The following is a 25471-nucleotide window of genomic DNA, read 5'->3' on the forward strand; positions in this document are numbered from 1 at the left end:
ATGACTACTAATACAGCAGTGGGATCAAGGTGGATGGTATTATTTCTCGCATGTCTGTGCGTCCTGTCGTTCACTTCATACGAAGGACGACTCGAAATACGTTTTCTGCGCGCCCAAAGATGCCACAGCCAACTTGGAACATTATAGTGCCCACAGATCCCCTCCTGGGAGATACAAGAGATTAGTTTTGTAGATAACCCTGGATAGAGTTCTGTACCTGCTCCAAGGCCAGTTGCAACAACTCCTGAGATGATATCATAAATACCAGTAGACTGTTTCAAAAATCCTTATATATCCATTAAACCTTACCTCCTTCCGACCCTCATCCCTTTTGTCCTTTGCTCCACGCCGGTGTCCCGACATCCACATCATCACTGACCACCTATCGCGACAGCTAGGAGAGGTCAATCCGCCACTCTTGTTACGGGACAACCAGTTTTCTGGACGCTCCACCTTCGTTTTAGCGATGAATCATAGTTTAGTTTTATAATAATCTTTTATGGTTTGCAGTTAGTTAAACTGATGTTCTGGAGGTTAGGGCCACGTCTTACCCCCACGCTGCAGCCCTTTTTCCCTACCCAGAAATATATTACGTTACATTGAGGCTGAAACCCGGGCCAGCATCAAATCTTTACGACTCATTTGTATCCAGTATCGTGGTCTAGTGTACTAATACCTAACACAGCTCAGTCCTGATTGTCGCTAGTCAACGAGTACGATACAGTTGCCGATTCAAGTAGACTGCCGTATTTACTGATTGGTAAAAGCGGCACAAACCGTTTCAAATGCGGCGAGATACATGATATCACGAGACACGAGCCGGAATAGTACAGATGTGCGTATCTAAACTGGCGTGGGCCTGGATTAGAGTATCCAAAAAGCGAGAGAGTTTCGCTCAAGATGTACTCCCATAGTGTATCTACAATCTACATCACGGCCTTCTAGTTGATTCGTATTCGTCGCTAAACCCTTCGGTGCTCAGGTATGAACAATTCCCGTCGACATTCCGCTTGAGGAAGTGACCTGGAAGATCTCCAGTAGCCATCCCACTGATTTGCAGTGATACCGGCAGTCTACCAGGAAGCTACTGTTCGAATTACGTTCTTCACTGATTAATCGACGCGAGGGGTAAGGCATCATCACCTCTCTTTACGAGAGTCACGGGTGTGCCTGATCGTTCAACATCGGAAAGGGCATTCACTTTCTTCTGGACAAGCTATGTCTATAGCTTCCTTGCCGTCCTCGCTACGGAGTAGGGTTAGGAGGAATCATGGATCGGTACCGTATTGGGTCACCGCCATACTGCACCACCTTCCCCTCGTCGAATTGTTACTTAAATCATCAGATCAGCATATACACACCTCGTATCTGGATTTCACGGCCCTTCGCGACACCGTCATCATTTCAATTTCATTGAACCTACCTGCCTCAGTTCACCACCCATTTAATTTTAGCTTTGAGATCTTTCGCTGAAGCAGACGTTAGCTCGTGGGATGCGGACTCTTAATGCATTGGATGTCCACCATGCGAAGCATTTCATCGCCACGGTAAATTGGGATACAACAAGTCGAGAACCCCATTGTGAGAAGATGGAGACTTTGCTGCTTTCCTATAAATGATAAGGGTGACGCTGCCAGGAGACGAGGACAATATACCAACATCTGTGTACATATCGTACGATAGTGATAATGATGATATTGAAACCTGACGATCGTATTTGCTCGGACGCCACGGTTGCAGTATATACCAGTTTTAGATTAGGGCATATTAAGATTAATTAGAAGTGCTTAGCGTCTGACTAAAATAAGGTTGTACAACAATTAAGCCTGTTCTGCGTGGATATTCATTACTGTTTTACGATTACGAGTACGGTTCCTGCAGCTGTTGACCCACTCAGCAGAACTTTACTGATAACGATTGTTCGATCCAGCCAATCAGTTTTGTATTTTGGTGCTTGTACAACGCGAAAGGTTAGTCACCCTTCGCTTGTATTCGATATGGTTAAACAAGCGGGTCCTCATGTAGAGACTTTCTTCTCAAACCATAGACGTCGATTTATCGCCGAACGCGAGAACGGGGAGTTATTACAGTATATCATTCCTCCATTCAATGCATTGCAACAACAAGCATATGAGGATGGTACCTTCCTCTACTGGGACTTTGAGTCCGAAGACCCCCTTTTACACTAATGCCAAATCTGATGCATGTCTTGTCTTCATCAATGATTTCTCCTCTGAGGGTACGGAGATAGAGCCTCTCTGGCTGATGAATACTCAAACGATATCGTTTTAAACGTTGCCGGAAAGTGTCCGAACGTAGGATTGCTCCTGCTTTTCAAACGCCAAACTTTCCTCCATGACTAATGACATTTTCTGCAGACCATCGTGTCTATCCACAATGCCGGAGTCAGACTTGTGGACCGGTGGATCAACCACCCGAATGTTACCGCAGATATATTCACTCATCTGCCTGGTAAAGATGCCGGTCGCGCTCTCTTTGAAATCATATACGGCGAGCAGGCCCCGTCTGGTAGACTACAGTCGCCAAGAACGAATCTGACTACAGCGACGAGCTGCTTTCACCTGTCCGCCCAAGTAACTCATCTAACTACTACACGCAAGCCCGAACCTCACCGAGGGCTCCTATATCGACTATCGCCGTTTTGACGCTCTCAATATCGAGCCACGCTTTGAATTTGGGTTTGGCCTTACTTATACAACCTCCAATTATTCGGATCTCGGGATAAGCCATACCGATGCTGACTGTTCCTATTATCCGCCGCCCGGCGAGATCATGGAGGGTGGTCTCGAATCCCTCTGGGATGTCGTTGCCGTCGTGACCGCGAGAGTCTCAAATGCTGGAGAAGTTACAGCTTCGGAAGTTCCCCAGCTCCATATGGGCATACCAGGTGCGCCGGCTGAGCAGCTACGCGGCTTTACGAAGATCCCCTTGGAGCCTGATGAGACCAAGTCTGTTCATTTCCCGCTGACCAGACATGATCTCAGTCGGTGGGATACCGAATTACAGAGCTGTTATCTACAGAGGGGAGAGTACAAGGTGTACGTTGGCTCTAGCAGCCGCGATATCAGACTGACCGGCACCTTGGCCTTCTAAAGACTCAGCCATGAATGGCTAAAGCAGTCCTATAAGGTACAGATTCGAAACCTCTTTCGCGTTTTTACACTCTGCTATGTATTTCATAGTGTCAGATAATCTCCATTACAAACGAGGCAGGGAGATCCGACAGTCGATCTTACAGGTCTAAATGAGGTTCATGTGACGACCATACTGCGGAAATGGAACTCGCTTGTTGAAGCGTTTACTTCGTAATACCTGTTCAGACAATCTGTTGCCTGATTTACTACGTCATCAGAGACATCACTCAGGCTTTGTTGAAATTTCGCAGTTGAGCTTGAATCAGCTCGGAAGCCCCAACACCAGAAGCGCCAATGGGGATAGACAAGGCCTGTAAGTACATCCCATTCGTTGATAAGTCTCCATAAAGAATGGTCCAACCACCGTCTGCCGCCCTTTGTCGTTGTTCATTGCGATTAGTCTTTTCCGTCATACTTGACTACGGTATAAGGGTAGATTATCATGTGAGTATATGCAAGGATAAAAGCAATAGTGGATATGCACAAACTTGCCTAAATCGAGGCGGGTTAAATACTTACGAACGGCAAAACACAAAGTCAACATGTAAGGCGTCAGAACTATTTGATAAGCTCACGCCTACAGAATACGAGTTCGTTGATTTCATTACAATGTATCGATCCTTCAACACTCGTAGTATATCGCTGAAAATGATTAGGTCTAGGAGAGTCGGTCACGATTGCCAAGCTTCTGCATTGGACCATGGTTATATCTGGACCTTTACCCATTGATAATTCCAGACCCTGCACTTTCTCCGTATTCTAATTCGTATTCGTAATATTAAGTCCTTTCTACCACCAGCAACTAATCACTGCGGCTTCAAAGCCACACTCACTTCTCCAATACCCAGTCATATCTTTCTTCAGGCTCGTATTTAATATTCGTAGCTTGTAGGGTTTGGAATCACAGTTGATGCTGACGGTAGGTTCTGAGTGACCCGTCGTAGGGTGAATGTCGTCTGGCCGCTATTGAGTCACTACATTTGCATACCAATTAGTACCTGGTTGGTCCATACGTTGTTGTCCGTATTCATGTTTGTATTAAGGCGGCCAGTAGAGGGAAAGATGATTAAAAGAACAGGAAGATGCATTTAAGGTCCTCGGCTTCCCTCACATCTGGTATCACAACTGGCAGACAATTTCGTGTCTTTCAAAGTCTCAAACAGATCCCTCAGTTGCGTCTGCGCCCATCTTTTCTTCCGTCGTCACAGCTGACACTGAGCACTGCCGAACAAAGCCTCTGTTCTTCTGAATGACAAAATGAGAGCTCTATCTCTTTACTCTGCTCTCTTATGCTATTTGGCCCTATCCTCTGCCTCTCCGGGCAAGGATATGGCCAAGCGCATCACCAGCGGATCGCTTCAGCAAGTGACTAACTTTGGATCCAACCCCTCCGGTGCGCTCATGTACATATATGTGCCTAAGAATCTGGCCACTAAGCCTGGAATCGTTGTTGCTATCCACCAATGTGGGTGAAGAAACCCTCCTTGCTGTCATCTGTAAACGTTGTTGACACTACTTAGGCACCGGAACCGCACAAGCATACTACACGTGGTCTCCCTACGCACAGCTGGCTGAGCAATACGGCTTCATCGTTATCTACCCTCAGAGTCCGTATAGCGGTACCTGCTGGGACGTTAGCTCCCAATCCGCTCTGAAACACAATGGCGGCGGCGACAGCAATTCGATCGCCAACATGGTTACATGGACCATCAGCCAATACAACGCCGATACTAGCAAGGTGTTTGTGACTGGATCCAGCTCAGGTGCCATGATGACGGTAACCATCACATTATAAACTGCAGAAACTGCAAACTAACGAATAACAGAATGTCATGGCCGCGACATACCCCGAACTCTTCGCCGCCGCAACAGTCTACTCGGGCGTCTCCGCCGGATGCTTCTACTCCTCCGCCAACCAAGTCGACGCCTGGAACAGTAGCTGCGCACAGGGCAGGGTGATCAGCACCCCAGAGCTCTGGGGCGGCGTCGCCAAAGCAATGTATCCGGGGTATACTGGCCCGCGCCCCCGCATGCAGATCTACGACGGCAGCACAGACACGGCGCTCTACCCGCAGAACTACTACGAAACCTGCAAGCAATGGGTGGGGGTGTTCGGGTACAGCTACAACTCTCCCCAGTCCACCCAGAGCAACACCCCGCAGGCAAATTACCAGACTACCAACTGGGGTCCTAATCTGCAGGGGATCTTCGCAACGGGCGTCGGCCATACGGTTCCCATTCATGGCACGCTGGATATGGAGTGGTTCGGGTTTGCGGGCGGGTCGTCAACGACTACGACCAAAGGTACTACTACGAGCACGACGACATCGTCTGAGGTATCGTCGACTAGCACTGGTGTTGCGGTGCATTAGGGTCAGTGTGGAGGGTCCGGATGAACGGGCCTACCTTTGTGTGCGCACGGGTATACCTGCACTGTGATAAATGCGTCGTATTCCCAGTGTTTGTAGTTAGTGACCTACACATCCAGTCAGGTTATTCGCAGTCCTCTGAAGAGCCAGCTCGCTGCAGGGTATTATTCAGAACGAATGACGTTACTACATCTCAGTACCCCGCGTTAACAATTCCTTCAATGGCCCTGTAAACCTTCCTCGCCCCCTTGCGGCCCAGTCACAAATCAACAAGGCGCTCACCCGCAGAGATGCCGGACCGCGTTAGTTCATGTTCGTCGCTGTCACAGGGATCTCGGTCGGAAACGACACAAAGGTACATATGAAGATACCAAAAATGATATTGTAGAGGTTGATGGCCAGATCCCATCGGCCAAGTGCAAATGGGCCAGACACAATCCGCTCCTTCCGGACACGTTTCCGGGCCATCATAGCCGTGGGCATAATGTGTGAAATGGAATTGGAGCTAGTTATGAGAGCGAGGATAGCGCTGAGGGCAGTGGTCGAGGTGATTTTGACGAGCGAGAGCAGAATATCGTTAAAGCAGACGAGGCAGGTGGCGCGGATGGGGATTACTTGTGCAAAGAACTTGGAATACGGCAGGCCACCATCGCGGGCAAAAGTCCATGTGAGGCGCGAGACGGAGGCGATGACTGCGATATTGAAGACGAATCCGATGAGAATGATAGCGGATTGCATTGCTGTTGTTGCGTCGACGGAGCCGGTGGTTACGATCGTTTGGCAATATTCCAGTGCGCCCTGCCGAGGATACAGTCAACTCAAACTCTGCTCTAGTTCTAAATCAGGTGGCGAAGCGTTAAAGCAGCACGAATTTCCGTCATCGTTGAGCGTCTTGACTGTTTTCTACGCTTTTTTCTATGTTCGTTCAGCTTAGAACAGGAGTCGTCACTTTCACCTGTCGCTTCAACAGCGCTTAAGAATCATATGCATGTTACCAACGGCCCTGTCTGACGAGACTCCAAGTAACATGAGTGGAACAAGTAGACCGACACACTGGAAGTGGCAGTAGTCCTCAGTAGTATAATCCAAATTTAGAGTCATCTGAAAAGCACAGGGCTGTTCATTCCCATTATGTTCCGTCTCCCCATATTGTTACATCCGCATACTACAATTTAACCATCCCTCCCTGGAAGCTAGCCAAACAGCTGACGTAAGAACAAGGCATAAGATATATAAACGTTCAGAAAATGATGTGTCTAGGGAGCTGAATGGGCTGTCTCATGTGCTAGATGATCGTACCCTTTCTCTTCTCATCAATTAGGGTAACAACGAGGATTAGCCCTCGAGGCCATCATACTTCAAGGATTGATACGTCACTTGAATAGATTGCCTTGTAGCAGTGGCCACTAATAGTAACCCTTAAAAATTCCTATCCATGATGCTCAGGCAGAATCCAATGTCTTTTTCTGTTTCATTTCCGCCTTTTCCATAGGGACAGCATTCTCACAACCAGGTTATCAGTTTATGATTTCCACTGACCTTATTCTCCTCTGAGTTGACAGATACTAGCTGATATTGGATCCCTTTTTGTGCAGTGACGGCTTCCCATATGGCACCGCAGCTGAAGAAGAACCTAGCAGGACCATTGGCTTCATTAGTGATTTGGCTTTGACAACACTGCCTTGCATAGATCTTTCGCTGGTCTCGGATGACCGCAATCATTTTGGTCTTCGTGTCCAACTCATCTTTATCTTCATCATCCTCTGAATATTCAGCTCTTGAACCATCTGGTAAAGTGCAATCACTATAGAAATCACCGCGGACCATGGCTATGTCACCTAATCTACAGTGGACATCCTTCTGCCAGTACCGAGATCGCACTGGCGCTGTCAGCAAGATTTTAAAAACTGGTTGAAGTCTTTTCTTTCTAGTCGCTTGTTAGAGGTGCTGAACCAGCAACGGAGGCTTGATCCGACGAAAGGGAGAGGGGCTATGCGGCGGCAGATACGCCAGATAGAATGTTATTGTGAAGGGAGATGAAGGTGGTGATAGTGGTTTTAGAATTAGGCTATCTCACGATGTCTTTACGTCACTGCTCAGCAGTTAATAATCTGACAGTCACAGTAATTTTGGCATATTATACTCAATGGATTTCCCTCTTGACATTCCAGTGATTTGCGCACTTAGTAATAGCTCTACTGGGGAGCTTTTCTTTGCCAGTTGTCTGCGCCATATGAGATACAACCGCAGGACGTAATGACGATGCGGCAGTATGACCATCCCATTCGAACCGCATGCTCATTTTCTACCGGCAAGGGGAAGAAGAAAATGAAATTGCAATCGACAGCAGTGAAGGAATGAGATCCAGAAGGTCTATATGATCCCACTCAATCATCATAAACATCAAGGTTCACCTGCTTTGACGAGGCTCTCCGGGTGTGCACTTGTGGCTAGTAGGGTGATGCCTACACGCACTCGAATATATATTTCGCTAACTGCAAGTATGCAGTTACCGGTTGTGTGCGCTCTAGGTTGTATGCATTTTCTTCATTTTCGCCGCTTACATGGCCCTCTCATCGCCACAATGGCTTCGGTCCCAACGGAGTCGATGACCCTATACGAATACGAGCGGGTCAACATCCTTTTCGGGAGACAAGCGTCCACGAAACTAAGACTCACAAGGCGGCAGTTGTGTTTTGCTTCTCGGCTGTTCTACATGCCTTCTAGCCCCCTGCTACAGAGAATTTCTAACCTACACCTTTTCTCCCTAGCCTGCTCAAGCCCCTGATGAGGACTCATTTGAAGAGTCCCTGAATTACCCTACAATCAGGCTTTTCGCACAATGGAAACTACATCAGATCGGCCCAAATACCTCTGAATGGTACCCGTATGTATCATTTCCAAGCAAGGCCAAGGTACACATTCTGCACTGGTCGCAAGGGACAAAAACTTCCTGTAACCAGATATATTACTGTACAGAGGGATCTTACTGTCCAGACAAATTTAAAATACTATCCGGGAACAACATTAATGGCAGTGTGTGTTTACACTCCACTAGGAGTAGGGATAGTCAGGTCGTGGGTTGCGCAAGAAAAAAGGCACTGGCTACTTTAATAAATTGGAGCAGACTAGCATCAAAAGTGAGATCAATTAACATTGTGACTTAATTACGTGCTTTCTTTACTGGTACATTATGCTTGCAGCCGCCGCCTGAGCGAAGTGGACGGTTTGAACATGACGTCCGCCATCCCTGCCGGAGGGCCCCAGCTTGTATGTACAGCAAATAAAGACATGAGGAAGCATGAACCCTAGCCTAGCAGGAAGCAAACAAGCGGAATACACAATATGGCAGAGTGAGAGAGATAAGGACCGGCAGGAACGCAACTGCTTCTTCACGCGCCAGCATATCCTTGATAGGGCATCGCAGCTTGTTCATCTTGGAGACGAGTCATTTCATAATCAGTGGAGAAATATAGAAGTCGGCCAATTTCCTGCGGATAAACAATATTAAAAATGGCCATGGTCATGAACATCAACAACGCGTCGAAGATATATAAATAGATCTCATAGTGCAAGAGGTACCCGTTGTTCCCTTAGACATATTCAACTAGTCAGAACACGGAACGGACTATGATACAGAAGCTTGTGACATAGAGTACATTCAGGTGTTTGCGCCAGGGAATATCTGACGAGCAAGAGCATGGGATCAGATATTTCTTGATCTTCCAGTAGAAATGGGTCGCGGTAATGATAAAGACAAAGAAGAATATTTAAATCAGGAGGCCAATAATAATTAGGTGCTCACCATTTTTTATACTGTCCAGGTTTCCACTGCTCTGAATGCCATCCTCTAAACCAGATCAACAGATCGTTCAATGCTCTAAGTCCTCACTATAAAATGCCTACCAGCTCCTTGCAACAAGAACGAAAGCACATCGCCTGTCACAAAAATCTTGGTCAGCCACTTTCTTTTCAACAAGGCATGAGATTCGGCTTGTAATACAAGGATAATACGACCGAGAAACATGTATATCGAGGCTGCTAGAAGAGCTGGTGCAAGCAAAAGGAAGAGTGTCTGCACAATATAAGGTCCAAGTGTCCAATTTGGGCTTTGATTGCTGGACATGGCACGTCCGATATACCCGATAATCTCGACTAAGGTAGATTAGTATGGTTCTAGACTGGGAGATTATGGAAGTGCACCGATATATGCCTCCAATAACAAAGGGAATGAGAAACCAGGTGCGCGACTTGAACATTTGAAAAATATGATACCCAGTTGTGCTGATGAAAAGCAGGATGAAAACTATGGCGCCGCCCATGCTGGGGTCATAGTGATAGAAGGCAAAAGCAACACCGCTGGAATCTCTCGAGTCCAACATTCTGACATGTACGAACAGCGAAACCAGACAGCAGAGATCACAATAAAAAAACAATGAGAGAAAAGAGTGTAAGGTAGGGACTGAAGGGAAAGGATGGAAGCCTCCAAGAATGACCGAGAGAGAAGGATCTAGTTGCTTCTTGCCATCCGAGCCACACGTTGGGTATTTATATGGCTCCAGATGGGCTTTCAATAGTGAACAAAAATAGATTGAATCCGCGCTAGGAGGCAGAGAAAATACGATACTGGGATATACTGTGTACGGCGTAATGGTTTCAAACTAGGTATACTGGACCAATTCTGATACATGTCTTCAACCTCTTGTACCAGCCATGCCGACTTACCTCTCGATGGCAGCTTGTACAAAGCTCCTCTGCCTACTGGTGCGGAGAGTTAAAGCGAAAACATGAAGGGCATCCGTTCTGCGGTCGCTCTCTCACAACGGAAGAAGCTGGACAAGGAACGTCCGAGTTGCGGGGCCGGATGATATGGAGCCGGTTCAGCTGAGTGCGATATTATGATTTTGGAAGCAGATGGTAGATAGCCTCGCTCTGCTTGACCTTTGTGGGCTTCGTCATAACTAGACTTTTGCGAACGGGAGCTGCGGTACACAAGGTTCTGTTGAGTGCGATTATATGCTTTCTTCTAAAGAGGTTCGCAGGCATATGACACCTCTGGGCTTAAACCGCCCCTGCCTTCTTTCTGTCTGTTGTTTAATATCGCGCACACCGACTAAGACTAACCAAGTAGTTAACTAGTTATGTTACAATAACTGCTCGAGTTCGTTTCTAAAAGGAAAGGCTCAGTTGCCCCTTCTCACCTGTAGAACTTGGATTTAGAGAAGCCAGTTACACTTGTGAACTTTGTTAGATACAGGCATAATAAGAAGATATAGTTAAGGAAATAGAGAAAAACCTGTCTTACCTAGAAGAAGACTACACTTTATGCTTTCAAGGACAAAAGCTCGGAAGAGAAGGAGTAATATTATAGACCCTTGTCTAGTGTGCCTTATCAAGGAAAAGCGGACACACAAAGCAGAAAGTGATAGGACTACAGTGATAGAAGAACAGATAATGGCTACCTGAGATAAGATAGGGAGGATCCCTGTATCACATGATATTTTATTAGATTATTTCTTTAACAGAGTCTCTCTTTTTTCCTTAGGCTATTCACTACTCTTTATAGACAACCCGCCCAGCAGCATTGTCTAGCTTACAAGGTCCATTATACCTTGTCTTTAACCTACAGAATCTAACTGAGTATTGTGGGGCTTTATGGGCTGAGGTCCGGAACTCAGCCTCCCTTTTTAGACATGCTACCAGATGTGATTGTAAGTAGCGGTAGGCTAAGGTAGATAGAGAGTTACTGATCTCCTATAAAAGGTAGGGGATCCTTTATGTCCTTATATACACGTAGATGTTCCCTTCGCTTCCCAGGTCGTGTGCGGAGCGGCCTGAGGCAGCTACACCCAGTAGGCGAAGTACATAGCTTATCACGTGTTGCCAATGTACGACATGGGATTACATACTAATGAGTTGATATTTTGTAGTTCACTATGGAGTGCAATTTAAGCAGTGTCAAGTGTACTAGCACAAAGTATAATACTGAGCTTTATATAGATAGTCAGTTCTTTCTTGTTTATCAAATCACGAACTATCAGAGATGTAGCTATATAAGATTTGATAGAGTTTTTGGAAGGCTAATATGTGATAGAGAGATTCTTAATATTTATTGTCTGGTTTAGGCTTCTAGTGTAAGACAGCTGGAGAAGCCTGTTAACAGTGCTGTAGGCGCCTTAAAGGAAGTCATACAGTTTTAAAGACAAAAATTGCACTGCTATAGGCACAGCTGTAACTTTAACAGTTTTATTATATTCTTAAAATATAGTTTTAACATCTTTTATGGCAGTTACTAATTTCTTATCTATTATATTAATCAAAGGGCTTTTCTTGTCCTTCTTCCAAGAAAAATAGATCTGATCTGCAGCTTTTTAGGAACTATTTATCAAAAGTCTAAAAGCTTCTTTATAATCCTATTTATTTAGATATTAAGAGATCTTCTCAGGAAAGAAATTTTTAGTTTATTTTTCATTCTCCTGTGGGAAGAAGAGACCCTAGACATTGGATTGGCCGCCGAGATAATAAACAGGGCTGCTGAGAAAAGGATCAGAACCTACTGCAGTCTGAACTTTCTACTTAACAGCATTATAGATAATATTATTGTCTTGTGATAGATCCTGGACACTGCCCACCTGCCAGGGTGGTCAAGCTGTATTTAAACAATATATAGAGAAAGACAGACCGCCCTTCTTGATAATTAGGACTTTTCGGATCTTTCTCTCCTTACCTTCAACTAATCTTTGCGCTAGCACTCCGCCACCAAAACCACTGCCAACAATCACATAGTTATAGTGGTTTTGTTTGCTAAGGTAAGCGACAAGGTCAACATCACTGATAAGAGTCCATTTTCATAAACAATATATAATGTATTTATTAATCTTAGGTAAGCTTATATGGTAGCCTGACGCAGCCAGATGTGGTTTCAGTGATAGAAAAGTTATTAAATAATTTTATAATGACCAGGCCGGCTGAGTATTAGCTCGCCTTACATTAATATTGCTCTCCCAGAAGTGCACAGCGACAGGGACAAAATAGACCTTGTCACTATGACATTAATATTTATATGCTGAAGACTGCATTTGCTGTCCATAACGTACGCACAAATCCATTTACGGGAAACGGTAGGCTGGGCAACACAGGGTCGAGTTGAGGTTCTAAATCCTGGACCCTCATGAGGGTCATGGTGAGGTCTACTCCAGCTACTAATAAAAGATACAGTAGAGCTATTAAAAATTAAAAATTAAAAATAAAAGGACCTAATATATATATTTATCTTTATATATACCCCCTAGGATTCTGCAGTTTTGTCCATGGCGTGTATAGGGAACATACGGCGCGATATATATTAATAATTAAGCCAATTGTCAGAGCTGTTTTGAGAACACGACACGACTTAATTATCCACTCCATACGGATTATGCCATTGCAATAAAACATCCCGCTTCACCCTCTCTGAACTTCGATACTCCATTCCCATAACCATTGTCTCCAGCCTCCGCTCCCACAACGCACGCTTGTTCTCCACACAATCACGCCAACTCCGAAGGGTGCCGATATGGACAAAGAAATCCTTGAGTGCCCGCAAGGGTACAAGCGCAATGATAAGCGGTGTGTATAATTCCAAATAAGTCTGAATTTCCTCCTCCTCGCTGATAGGTTCCTGATATTCATATTCATATGATTGCATTTCCCTGAGATTTAGAGTAATCGTCAGCCGAGGAAGATCCGCACTGCGTCGGAGCAACTCAATCATCTCCTTATACGCCTTCAGTGCATCCCCCCGGTTTGGAGGAGAGTTAAACTGCAGGTAGCGCAGGTAGCGCATCGCATACGGCGACATAAAGGTCGCTAGGTGGACAGGCTCTAAGATAGGTGGGAAAGGGCCGATAACATCACTTGGATAGGCTTCTGTATCAAATACAACAAACCGGTTGAGTGACCAGAATATATGTGTTGCTTCTTGATAAAAGCGTCGGTTGACAAGAAAGAGAGACAAGGGGAACTTCCAGCACTTATTACACTGCGATACCCATGTTCCGCCCTTGGGGACCATTGGGCGACAGCACACGATGCGCAAGGGATCGCATAGCCGGCAACAATGCAGCCGAGGGTCCCAACGGTACTCATAGAATTCACCAAGGCTGGAAAAGCCTGAATCAGGACTCCAGGCTAAGTAACCCTCTGGTGCGACAAGTGCAGTGTGTTCAAGAATGCGGAGTTGGAGCTCTGCGGGTAGTAGATTATATTTGAAAGTTTGTTTGTGATGGTTACTGATTCGCCCAGTTATCTCCATGGATACCTCCCTTGCCATGTGGTAGAGATTAACATGGAGGCTGTTTTCTCTAGGAATATTCCAGGTGCTCCAAGGGTGTGCAAATCGCACTGAGAAGGCTGCTAGCAATGGCAGCTGTGGCAGAGGACTAAGCACTTCGGCTGCCACGTTTATGTCGTCAGTATCACAGATAAGACACATCTCAACCCGAGACTGAGCAATAGACTTGGCTAGTTTCATGCAGACGGCTTTCCACCCACTGGTCAAGTCTCGATAGCGTCGAGGAGGCATGCGGCGCAAGGGATCCCGCTGTATTTCTCTATCGCTACAATCGCACCAAGTTAGTGATGAGTCTTTATTGGCCTGGTGCAGCACAATATGCAGGTAGCTGATCATAGAAAGGGTCATCGGGCGCAGCCCCATTATAGCGCCAAAGCTGTCCGGTCCTGTATACTGAATATAAAAGCGATTATTATTATAGAAGAGGGTTGACGCCTCTCTGTAGACGTCTCGGCTGCAGCAGAAAAGAGAAACTGGGATCGGTCGGTAATAATAGCGATCTAGAATTTCATGACAGTCACAGTCGAGGTCAAAGGCAGTAGCTGTCAGGCAGCGTATGGGATCTCCATTGACATCGAGAATGTTGCGATTCTCTCGAGGGTCCCAATATAGATAGATGGGGCATTTGCGAACAACACCTGTGAGGCGGTAGATATAGCATCGGATATCGTCTGGCAGATCTAGGAAGCTACAACCATGACGAAACGGTGGGGAAAGGAACTGGACGTATTGCTCAAGTTTGGATTGATACATTTTCATATTCGTGGCGAAACCGAGCCTGGAAATAGAAGATGTCAAGTGGGGTACTGAGGTGCACCATAATCTTGTGCTTAGCGGCGGCCTATACCCTGCATACCCTAGCACGTTATAATGTCCTTAATTAAATAACCGAGGGAGCGCTAACTAGGGTTAATAGGAATAATTGGCGGTATCTATAGGACAGTATAGGTGGCATTGAAACCAACAAAATATAAGCATATTACCATACAAACATTACTTTTGATAATACTAGGGATAACTTTGGAGGCTTTCCTCTCCTATTTAGCAACAAAACAAGATAAATTATAGTCTACAGTATATTGAGAAGGCACATCCCTTTATATATAGATAAAACTCTCAGAAAAGAGCTTCAAGATCAGGCTGGGAGGATCTAGCTCCAGCTTTAAGAAATATCTATTTTAGATTTATTTTTGTTATGAGTCTATACGAGACACGTTATCACCTAGCAGGCTTGGCCGGATCACTAACTCTTCTGCCCCTGAAGGCTTTATCTATTGGTAGTGGAGAGAGAAGAGAAGAAGCGCAAAAGATAGTTGATATAGTCGTCCATAGAATAGAGCACCTATCGAAATGGCATCCGGTCCTCAGTAGGCTACGTACGTGTAGCTGATACAGCCTCATCCAGCCCATCTTTCCCCTGAGATCACAACAATTTTGGGTCATCATCTACCGTACCTGATCACCTGACGACCGGCCCCACCTGACGACCGATTTTATACCTGACAACCAACTCAGAAATGAAGCCATAGAGCCACGTACAATCAAAATTATAGAGAGATATCTTGGAGTTTTGATACTAATGCCAAAATAAGATTATATAGAAATTTTAAAGATCCCGAAAGCGCTGCGGAAGCCGGATTTGCCTTCCCCGACAATTTATAGCTATACAGGCCTCTCTAATAGAACTAGCAGCCAGAGTATTAGTAGATGTCTGATTCTGTGCTGTAGAAGTAGTAGAAGCCTTTATCTTATTCTTCTTGGCTGTTTTGATATTATTCTGAAGCTATATCTTAGTATTCTTAGCTAATTACTTTTTCTTCTTTTAATACTTCTTTTACTCTGCTACTTGAATATATAGTTCTTGCTTAGAGACTCTAATCTTCTTTCTTTGCTTAATCAAAAGCTGCTTATCTTTTTTCTCCTGCTGCTTATAGAGCTTTTCTTGTTGCTTTAAGGTCTTAGCAAGCTGTATTACCTTCTTCTTTTCTTTCTAAAGGTCTCAAGCTTGTTGAATCTTTTTTAGAGAATAAAACACTGCATAATCATCTTTAGATATATATAATTTAAATATAAGAGATTTCCTATACTGGCGCTTCTTCTTCTTATTCTGGAGAGCTATCTTAAGGCCTTGGCAATGTAGTTTAAGCAGGATATTCTCTGTAGAGAGATAATATATTGTAGAACTCAATTTTTTGGTGTTTTGATCAAAGATATCAGTAACAGTCTATTTAAGAAGCCTTTCAATTCTTTTCCAGTCTTCTGTATCTAGAACTGAATGTGAGAACTTGCTAAAGGAAGATCTATAGTTCTCTTCTTTAGTAAATCAGGCCAATATAATCTCAGGATTCCAAGGCTATAGACCAATAGATTTCCATGTGCTCTTAATATTTTTAACTGATAAGGCCTTATTTTAACTCAGCCAGAATAGTCTGAAGAAATCTTGCTTGGTAATATGGCTTAGGTCCTGACTGGCATGTAAATAGCTCTCCAGTTCATTACTATAAGCTATAGAAAGAGGCCCAAAGATACTGATATCAAGCAGCTGCAAGGAGTGTATAGAATAAGATAAATAGATTATTAGAAGGATCTTATTATTATTATAGAAGTCAATAAACTTTTTAGTGATATAAGATCTATAGCTATCAAGAATTAGAAGTCTTTAATATCTTCTAGCCTTATCTTTTGTCTCTTGATTAAAAATATCTTTAAGCCAAGCGTACCCTAGCTTATTATTAGTCCAGTCAGTTAAAGAAGAGGCGAAAAAACACTGATAATCTATAGCTTTAAAATCTTGAAGCCAGGAATCCTGTAACTTGCCAGAAACTGCTTAATATATTAAGCCAGGAGATAGTGAGCTTCTGTCCGCGTAGATACAGGCAATTATAGTAATCCACTTTCAGTTATTATCTTGTAAGTGTTATTTAAGGCTATTCTTCTTATACTGTTATTTAGAAAAAATCCTTTTGCCTTTAGAAAGCACCCTGATAAGGAATCCTTTCTTATCTATATTGTATATATTCTCTGGCTGTATCTCATATTCTTGCATCTTTCTAGCCAGAAGCTCAAAGTATAAAGCATATTTAAATACAGTATCAGCTCTATGGCATGCAGAATTAATATCAGTAGTATAGCAAGATAAAAGAATATCTTGATATATCTTTATAAAGCGGCTTGGCCAGTGTTTTCCTGGCTTAATTCCAGTAATTTCTCCAGCAAAATTTCGAAGCATCTCATGTATAGGATATAAGCCACGCTTAGTAAGCTTATTTATATATTTAATAAGCTCCTTAGCTTACTGGTTGTTGAGAATATGTTGCTTTTTATACTGACTATATTTTGTGCCTTGTACGCCACGGTAATGTCTCGATAGAGTTGTTCGGCTCATGCCATGAGCCTGAGTAATTTTAGTAAAATTGATCGATTCTCCTGGCTTTAAGGATTCTATTTCTGCAAGCGCTGCCTCGATAGAGCCCATTTTGAATGAGATATGATGATTTAAAACTACGTTGAAAAAGTCAGTGTATATAGAAAATCGGTCGCCAGGTGGGGCCGGTCGTCAGGTGATCAGGTACGGTATCTGGACTTGAATTAGGTATGTCTCTTAAATACAGTAGTAGATATTGTGACTGTTTATATTTCCTAATTTTCAACAACTCGGTTGTATGTTTTATTAGCAGCTAGAGCCCTCTTTTGTAGTATATCTTCTCTTTCATTTTTGTATCTTGCTGGTACTCTCTAGTAGAATGTTACAGACCCTTGTCTAGCGCACCTTATCGAAGGCGGACACGAAAGGCAGAATATCATAGGATGACGATAGCCGGCTACGGGACGGCTAGCACATAAAGGTAATTCCTTATGTAATTTTGGTATTTTTTTGATTAAACACTAATCTACGGCAGTTGTGACATCATGTAACTTTCGTAATTTTCCAGGATAGGTAGAAGACTGTAGAGGATGCTGTGCTTGGGATTTATTTATTTTGTCGATCGTTAAGATCCGCCTAGAACTCTCGAGCCGCATGGGGATTTACCAGATCAACATTTCATGTCATAATGAGTCCAGCTTTGTGGGCCTGTGTAAGTTACTAAAGTAAGCCTTTGTCCATGGGTATTCTTTTCCTACAAGAGTAAAGCGAATTTTACTAGCTGAACCTATAGCGCATATCACCCTAGGCCAATGTAACTTAGATAAAACAAGCTAAAATGACAGCCCGATTATATTCCTGCATAATATCTAGACCCAGGGCTTTCCAGTAACTACACGCCGCCTTTCATAAATAAATTACACTAGTGGGATACTCAATAGGGTGGTCATTCTCAACTGTCTTACCAGTGACCTGACTAGTGTCAAACACATTGTTCATACATAGCCTATCTATTTGGATATCCAAGGTAGGCTGACCGTTGGGACGGGATAATCCCAGGGATTTCGGGATGGGATGGGATTTTGGGATCAGAATAATATTATGATGACTCTAATTGGTGTACATTTGGAAAAATAATATGTATGGATGCATAAACCGGGCCAGGTAAATCTTCAAGCACATAAAACTTTCAATCCAGAATATTGAAGATGTTAGAATAACCTCGATACCATGCATGGGGTCCTTGAACTAGTAGATACCGGGAATGATACGGCTGCGAACAATGGATGTATAACGCTTCCAGTCGGCGCCATATTTCTTCTTGCACTTTTCTTCGTCGCGTCTTTCGCGGTGAATGAGCAGAATACCGAAATAAAGCATGAAGAAGTAAGTAAAAATCATTCCCCATCCGCAGACTTCGGGTGTCTGTATGGCCTGCTTCTCTACATTGCCAACGCTGTTGATGCTTTCAATTATAGTGTAGCCAGCAACCCCGGTGGGCAATGAATATGACCACGACATTAGCCAGTCGCCCAAGTAATTGATATGGCGTGCCAATCCCCACCAGCCGGAAACCATCAGCTTAGAGCCACTAGATGTCTGAATGTATTTGATATGCTTCACGCGTGGGTCGTTGGGGTCCGTACGGAAACGGTTCTTCTGGTTGTTGGCGCCGCGGAAAATCGAGTAACCCACACCGGTTACGGTCAAGATCAACAGGATACTTTTCAAGCCCAGTTCCAAAGGGAAAACCGCAAGGTACCTGGTTTGGAAATTGTAGACGAAGGGTACCCACACCAGGTGCCCAAAAGAGAGCATATAACCGAATCCATCCATAATCACATCCATCGTGGTTAATACGGCTGGCTCCATATACAGCCCATCCAGAACATAGAAGGCTTGGAATACGGTAGAGAGCACTATAGAGTTTGTGATGTAGCCGTACGTTCTGTATTGGCGGGCAATATTGGACAAGTTCAATATAATCCACCCAAGCAGTCCTGGTCTCATCTCACACCATACATTGATATCAATCGTTCGTGAGGCCTCGTCGACAAAAGGAATAGGTAATCGCACCCGTGGGTTCAGCTCGCGGCCGATGAAGAAATCATACAGAACATTTCCGGTTTGGCCACCTGGTGCCAATTCTCGCAGCTCGGGGTTGAGCTGACCAGGCGCAGGGACTGAGAAACTTCTCGCATAAACGAAGACGGCGATGGCCGTGCAAATCATTAAGTTTGCCGTGATGACCTGCAAGTACTTATCCCAGAGAAAAGTCCATATGATAAAGTCAGCACCATACATGTATGTGCCCAGAGCTAAACCACAGAGGATCAAAACGGCGGAAGGAAAGGCTGGAATTCGGTCAGTAAATACCATATAAATAACAATTCCCGGTCTATACCATTGAACTTGTAGCGAAGCCTTCCCTTACAGGCCAATTCCGTGCCCTCGACCACCTCGCCTGGTAGAAACACGTATAGAACTAGACAGAGTAGATAATAGCTCAACACCCACAGGGTTACCCAAATGTCAAAGAATGCTTTAAGACCGTCTTGTGGCCAACCAACCTCGTCCTTTAACTTGTCTAGGGATAATGTCGACGGATTGAGCAATGACGGAGCAGGACAGCCAGACACATCGTTACATAGAAAGGTGAAGCTGTAGATAAGAGTTGAGAGGCCGAATATGAATATAAACGCGCCGAGACTGTTGCAAGTCAATTCTGGGTTTCATACATGCGACGAGTAGATAACATACGGGCGACCAAACTCATAGTCCCGCTTTTCCGGAGCTGGCCGAACTGGGACCTTAGCTTTGGGATCCTTCCTCGGCGCCATGATGTGATCGAAATTGGACGGGATATCTGTCAACAAAAGGAAGCATTGGGGTGACGCAAAGTGACGAAAGTCGTCGCTAAGCCGTGCGTACCTCAGAGAACCTACCGAGGGGACAGAAAAAAAGAAAGGATGCTGTGAAAGTCTCAATGGCTCTGGAACCGAGAGTTTATAAATTGTATACAGACAGGAGTGCACGGAGAGGATTCAAAAAGACGAGCTAGTGGTCCGAGTCGGAAGATCAGTAAGCCGACGGGAGCCGCGGACACCTTTGCTTCTCCTACCACTTAAGCAAGGTATATTCCATAGGCTAGGTGGTGTGCGGATACAGGCTGTCAACGCGAAAGGGATCGGGCTGACCCACTATTAGGCAACAAGTGTCTGAGCCATTCTTCAGGGCCCGCAAGCTTGTCTTGAACTACACCGATAGCTTACCGTGTATTGGGGAACTCCTCGGGAATGCTTCGCGTACCAAGTCAACAAATATGCCGTTCCTTTGTGACTGCGATGCTCTGGCATGTCAGATAATCGCTTCGTTTATCAGTACTATGGATTAGTGTACCTACTTCTTCGAAGTCCTATATTACATACACCTATATTTTCGGCTAGTGCCTTAACAGGTCGGATAGGCCCGTTTAAACGCCGAAGTGGACCTAACAGTCATGTGACCATGGTAATGCGGCACCTGGCTTGTACCACATCAAGTATTAATTACAATCCTATCTGACCCTTTCATACCCAGAACCACGCAGTTTCTAAACGGTTGTTAAGTAGTTTCTTAGCAGTTATATGCTAGATATCAATTATTTATGTATTATTGTCATGTTATCTATTGTAGCCTTGCCTGTCTTTCTATAAGCTCTAATTCTTTTTCCTCATTTTTAAGCTGTTTTTCACGGATCTCCTCTTCATCCTTTCTAAGCCGTATTTCTTGTTTTATAAGCTTAATCTCCAGTCATTTCAGCTCAAGTGCTTGATGTTGTTGCTCAAATGATAATACATTTTGTGATGAAACATGGTGGATACTGTGAGCAGAAGATACAGACCTTACTAGTTTCAATTGATCAGTAACTGGTTATTAGCTAGTTATAATTGGTTATATATACCGTCGGGATCGGCTTGATTGGGATCGAGATCACTCAGGTATTAGATCTTCTTATGAAAGCGAGGATTGGTGAGTAGAAGATGAACGCTGGTATTTTCGAGACTCTAATTACAAAGTGGTTTGTAAATAGTTAAAAAACAGTTGGAACAAAGATATATATATTTATTTTCCTGAGCTATATCTTAAATAGTTTATCTCCATGTTTGCTGTTCGATAATGATGAATATTAAAATTAGTGCGATTTATATTTTGAATAATATCCTGCTTATCCAGCTTTGCAGAACTAAAAAGAATATTTTCAGTAACCAGTTTCCAATCGGTTATTAATTACTTAACAAGTACTTACTACTGAATTGCTGCTGTAAGTGTCAATTGCCTTCCTGCTGCATTGGCCTTATGATGAGACTGTTCAGTAGAATTAGTATGATTCTGAATTGAATCATACTTGTAGGTAAGCTGACCGTTGGGACGGGATAATCCCAGGGACTTCGGGATGGGATGGGATTTTGGGATTTTGGGATGGGACGGGATTCCCATTTCCCATCCCAAAATCCCAAAATAATGCCAAGACAAATATGGGAATTCCGTTTTTAAGATTAATCCGGATGGGAATTCCCATCTCATTTTAAAATTGGGATTAGAATTCCCATTTTGTGTGGATTTTGGGATTGGGATTCCCGTTCTAGCCCTATGTTTGGGATGTGATGGGAAACGGGATGGGAAATGGGATACCAAGAATGGGATGGGATAAGATGGGAAATTCCCATTCCCGTCCCATCCCATCCCAATGGTCAGCCTACATATAGGCTAGAATATTAGAGCAATTTTTATTAAGCCCAGCCTTAATAACAGGGGTCTTTTTATGTTCCGCCTACTCTTAAACCTTTTTATTCTCGTGTTCTAAGTAGTTAATATTCAGTCATTAACCAGTTTGAAGGTACTTACCAATTAATAAATCATATACGTAATTATCTTCTGATTTGCAATCAATTAAGCCAGTCATTTGACTTCATATACCTGAACTTTTATTTTGGCTCCCAACTGCTTCAGTAATTGTACGAAAAAAGTGAACCTGGCAAAATATAATAATTCCTTGTAACTGCTAGAGTATCGGTCGGTGAAGAGGGTTAATTTCATGAAGATATTGACCAAGTCCTAAGTAGTTAGTAAGTGGTTTATGAGTACTTCATAACTAGTTACATACCGGTGTATTGCTTTGTATCCATGTCAACAACTATTCCATAAATTCCATTAGAATGAATAGAATTAAATTCAACAGGCTGGCCAGTTATCTTTTATACATTAGGGTTACATTACCCTGTTAAATAAAAGATAATAGCCTTCTGTTGTTTCCTGATCAGTAAAAGCCCGCAAAAGTATAATGACTATAATTAATGGTTAGTAAGTACTTGATAAGCGATTAACAAGTGCTTACCTTTTCCATGCTTAGGTAGATAGGTTACAAATATAACCTCCTTATTGTACCACAAATGATGTAAAGGATTACTCCCGGGAATAGCAATTCGATACGTAGGATCTTTCCACTAGGTAAAAAGATCCACTATGATCAACTCCGATCGGAGTTGATCTCCCAGGCGCGGTATATATAGTATTGCAACTTGTTATCCTGCCTTAAGCCTAAGGTGTAACCGTGACAAATGACACCTTCAGCCAGTTAACTGTTAAAGACCATCCTGATACAGATATCTAATGCACGACCGCTTTGTTCATCCCACATCTTTACCAAAGTTGGCGTTCCGTTCGTGTTTACATATCCCTCAATCCTAAAGGATAAGTTCATCAGAGTTAATCTCTTATGTAAATTAGGCTTCACGTACCAGCTATTTTGTTCGCCTCGGATACACTCAAGGCGGATTGTCCCATCACCAACATGGTCTGCCCTCTGTATATGTCCCACGTAAGTCCCATGATTCAATCTTCTCCCCTTGTTATCTCCATACATCCCGTAATGGATCAAAATTGCACCACTTCCTCGCATAAGCAGGTCGGGAAAGATCAGAGTAGAAGCCCCTAGTAACCCTGACGGCTCATCCGAAGGAACGTAGCCGGCGTAGACATACATTAGGACGACAGGTGACTATTTATTAGCCAACTGAAATTAATATCAGAGCAGCTTTGTAAGAAGGTCAGGCATACTTACACAAGGATATTTGTTTTCTAAGGGACTGAGTAAGAATGGAATTCCAGCTTAGAGCAAAAGACAGAGGTCCCTACATATTGATATAGTTTTCCCTTCGCAATGGAAGAGTCTTATTTCTAGCATCATAAAACCTAAATCTAAAATCATATGTCAGGCAATATCACCTAGAGGCCCAAACGCTTTCTTATGTTGCCCATTGGTCGATTACGATGCTGAGCCCCAGCACGTTCAGCTACTCCACTGACTTTGTAGGTACCCTATGCGAGGTGGATGCCAGAAACGTAGCGCAACTTTGAGACGGCGAATGAGTCGATTGCCTCGTTATTTATGATGTCTTCAAATGTTTGAGGCTATATGATGTTATAGCTTAAGCTAACAAGTCGAGTCGTATCGTTATACATTTTAGCCATTGGAGAGCTGATAGCAATAAGAGAGGCGACATAGGAGATCCTTCATGAAGGGATACGTATGCTCAGCTCTGTGTATGACCAAAAGGCAGTGGACAAGATCCCCCGGGGCGCCCGTCACAGGTAGCTGGAGCTATTGTCGAGCTACGACCCGCCTGGATTTTATTAAACGCCCGCAGCCGTATTAGGATAGATAGACCTAATTGATCATGTATCTTGGAGTGCCAAGCCGCTAATAAGGATATAGTCCCACAGCCAAGGGACAGCCTTGGTCATGCTGTTAAAGTTCACAGATATAGCCGAGAGTATAATTGGTGGTAATCCCTTTTGATGGATTATTTATTCATAGGCATACTCGGAAGGCACTATAGCTGCATGACGGCTTCTACCATTACTCAGCCTAAATGAACGCCCAAGAGACATCAGCCAGCCATGGATCTTACGGCCATATTGAATAGGAGACTAAGCGACCGGGGCTGCCGGTCTGCAGCTACTGGGTGTCAACCTACCTGCGCCACTACACGAGCAGCAGACCAATCCAGTACACTCGTGGCTTCACAGTGATACTTTCAACGACCGCCTGATTGGTGGAGAATTGATGCTCTCATTTGTAGACATATCCAAAAGTGGGGAGTGGTGTTATTGCATTTAGCTATGTGCTGCCACTGTCCTTTTCTTAGACCTTCTGCTGGTCTGGCCAGCTGAGCCTGTAATATGCTGGGAGCTGGCTGGCTGGGCGAGGCAACATGGCAGCCCATATCTCATAGCCTTGGCAGATTATAACTTGATAGTAGCCCGGGCGCCTGTGACTGTCATGGTATATATTAAGAAGTGTGGTTATTAGTAGAACATGCATGTCTTCTTTCCCTCTTGGTATCAACAGTTCAATACTAAAAATATTGATTATAAGAGTCAGATTGACAGCTTGAGCTAATAATATCTAAATTCTAATTTCCTCTATACCTTATCTCTTGTTATCTTTATATTCCCTCTATTCATTTACTTTATTGAACTTTTCCCAGATTTATATTAGATATTATAGCTTCTAAATCAATCCTTCAGCTCTGGCTTTTTCTATTTATATCTGCGGCCCTAGCGGATACAATACCTCCTGACTCAGACAATACATATTTTACCTCTAACAATGCCTTATCGGACGAGAATTATAAGGCCTGTTGCCCTGGCCTGGCTAACTTGCCCCAAAATGGCACGGGCTCTGTCGACGGCGCTCAACTCACCTACCAGTGTGGCCACGTCCCAGTTCATCCGGCAAGAGAGTAAACGGCAGTGTTAGCAGTGTACAAGATTGCGTAGCTCACTATGCGGAGGATACTACCTGCGTGGCAGGGGCATGGAGTCCTGGGTCTGATGGCTAATGCTATCTGGCGACCAGGATGAACAGCACAAGGCTAGCGAGGCTAGGGCATCGCTGGGTGCTGCTGGAAACTGCTCTACAAAAATGCAATAGAGATAATGAGGCCTGCCAGACTGCGAGGAAAGCCTGCGATGCTGGCCGTGCAGGGTGCTGGCGGCGCCAGACCGACACGCAGGCCAAGCTGGCTGAGTGTAACCTGGAGAAAGTCCAGGACGCCAAGCAGCTATCGAAAGTGTTCGTATGGAAAACGCAGTTACTGTCAATTCGATTAGCTTTATGGCCACCTATGGGAAACTGATCAGTGGGGGGCAATATTATCGGAACGGTCTTTCAGGCATGGGCATAGCGTACTGCTTGACACAGTGC

General features: G+C 44.1%; 6 protein-coding genes across 6 annotated transcripts; 2 read left to right on the plus strand and 4 right to left on the minus strand.

The window, feature by feature from the left end:
• Positions 1–2397: 2397 nt before the first annotated feature.
• BDW43DRAFT_302944 (fibronectin type III-like domain-containing protein) lies at positions 2398–3114 on the plus strand (the record flags this gene model as incomplete). The annotated part of the gene is made up of 2 exons (XM_032045331.1): positions 2398–2405; positions 2622–3114. The coding sequence occupies 2 exons, from the start codon at positions 2398–2400 to the stop codon at positions 3112–3114; spliced, it is 501 nt and encodes a 166-aa protein (XP_031896492.1).
• Positions 3115–4412: 1298 nt separating this feature from the next.
• axeA (putative acetyl xylan esterase) lies at positions 4413–5527 on the plus strand (the record flags this gene model as incomplete). Its single annotated transcript, XM_032045332.1, has 3 exons — positions 4413–4620; positions 4676–4932; positions 4982–5527. 3 exons carry the CDS (start codon positions 4413–4415, stop codon positions 5525–5527), a joined length of 1011 nt encoding a protein of 336 aa, XP_031896493.1.
• Positions 5528–5827: 300 nt separating this feature from the next.
• Positions 5828–7351, minus strand: BDW43DRAFT_314694 (uncharacterized protein; the record flags this gene model as incomplete). The annotated part of the gene is made up of 2 exons (XM_032047867.1): positions 5828–6322; positions 7064–7351. 2 exons carry the CDS (start codon positions 7349–7351, stop codon positions 5828–5830), a joined length of 783 nt encoding a protein of 260 aa, XP_031896494.1.
• Positions 7352–8916: 1565 nt separating this feature from the next.
• BDW43DRAFT_302946 (RTA1 like protein-domain-containing protein) lies at positions 8917–10239 on the minus strand (the record flags this gene model as incomplete). Its single annotated transcript, XM_032045333.1, has 5 exons — positions 8917–9116; positions 9150–9240; positions 9417–9679; positions 9738–9890; positions 10224–10239. The coding sequence occupies 5 exons, from the start codon at positions 10237–10239 to the stop codon at positions 8917–8919; spliced, it is 723 nt and encodes a 240-aa protein (XP_031896495.1).
• Positions 10240–12917: 2678 nt separating this feature from the next.
• Positions 12918–14609, minus strand: BDW43DRAFT_314695 (uncharacterized protein; the record flags this gene model as incomplete). Its single annotated transcript, XM_032047868.1, has 1 exon — positions 12918–14609. One exon carries the CDS (start codon positions 14607–14609, stop codon positions 12918–12920), a length of 1692 nt encoding a protein of 563 aa, XP_031896496.1.
• Positions 14610–18325: 3716 nt separating this feature from the next.
• On the minus strand, positions 18326–20210 carry BDW43DRAFT_287747 (C-14 sterol reductase). The gene is made up of 3 exons (XM_032043191.1): positions 19981–20210; positions 19625–19929; positions 18326–19574 (listed from the first exon to the last, which is right to left on the minus strand). The coding sequence occupies exons 1-3, from the start codon at positions 20058–20060 to the stop codon at positions 18469–18471; spliced, it is 1491 nt and encodes a 496-aa protein (XP_031896497.1). The 5' UTR covers positions 20061–20210; the 3' UTR covers positions 18326–18468.
• Between the last annotated feature and the right edge of the window lie 5261 nt (positions 20211–25471).

This window comes from Aspergillus alliaceus (assembly GCF_009176365.1).
Source record: "Aspergillus alliaceus strain CBS 536.65 unplaced genomic scaffold BDW43scaffold_50, whole genome shotgun sequence".
Classification (NCBI taxonomy): domain Eukaryota; kingdom Fungi; phylum Ascomycota; class Eurotiomycetes; order Eurotiales; family Aspergillaceae; genus Aspergillus; species Aspergillus alliaceus.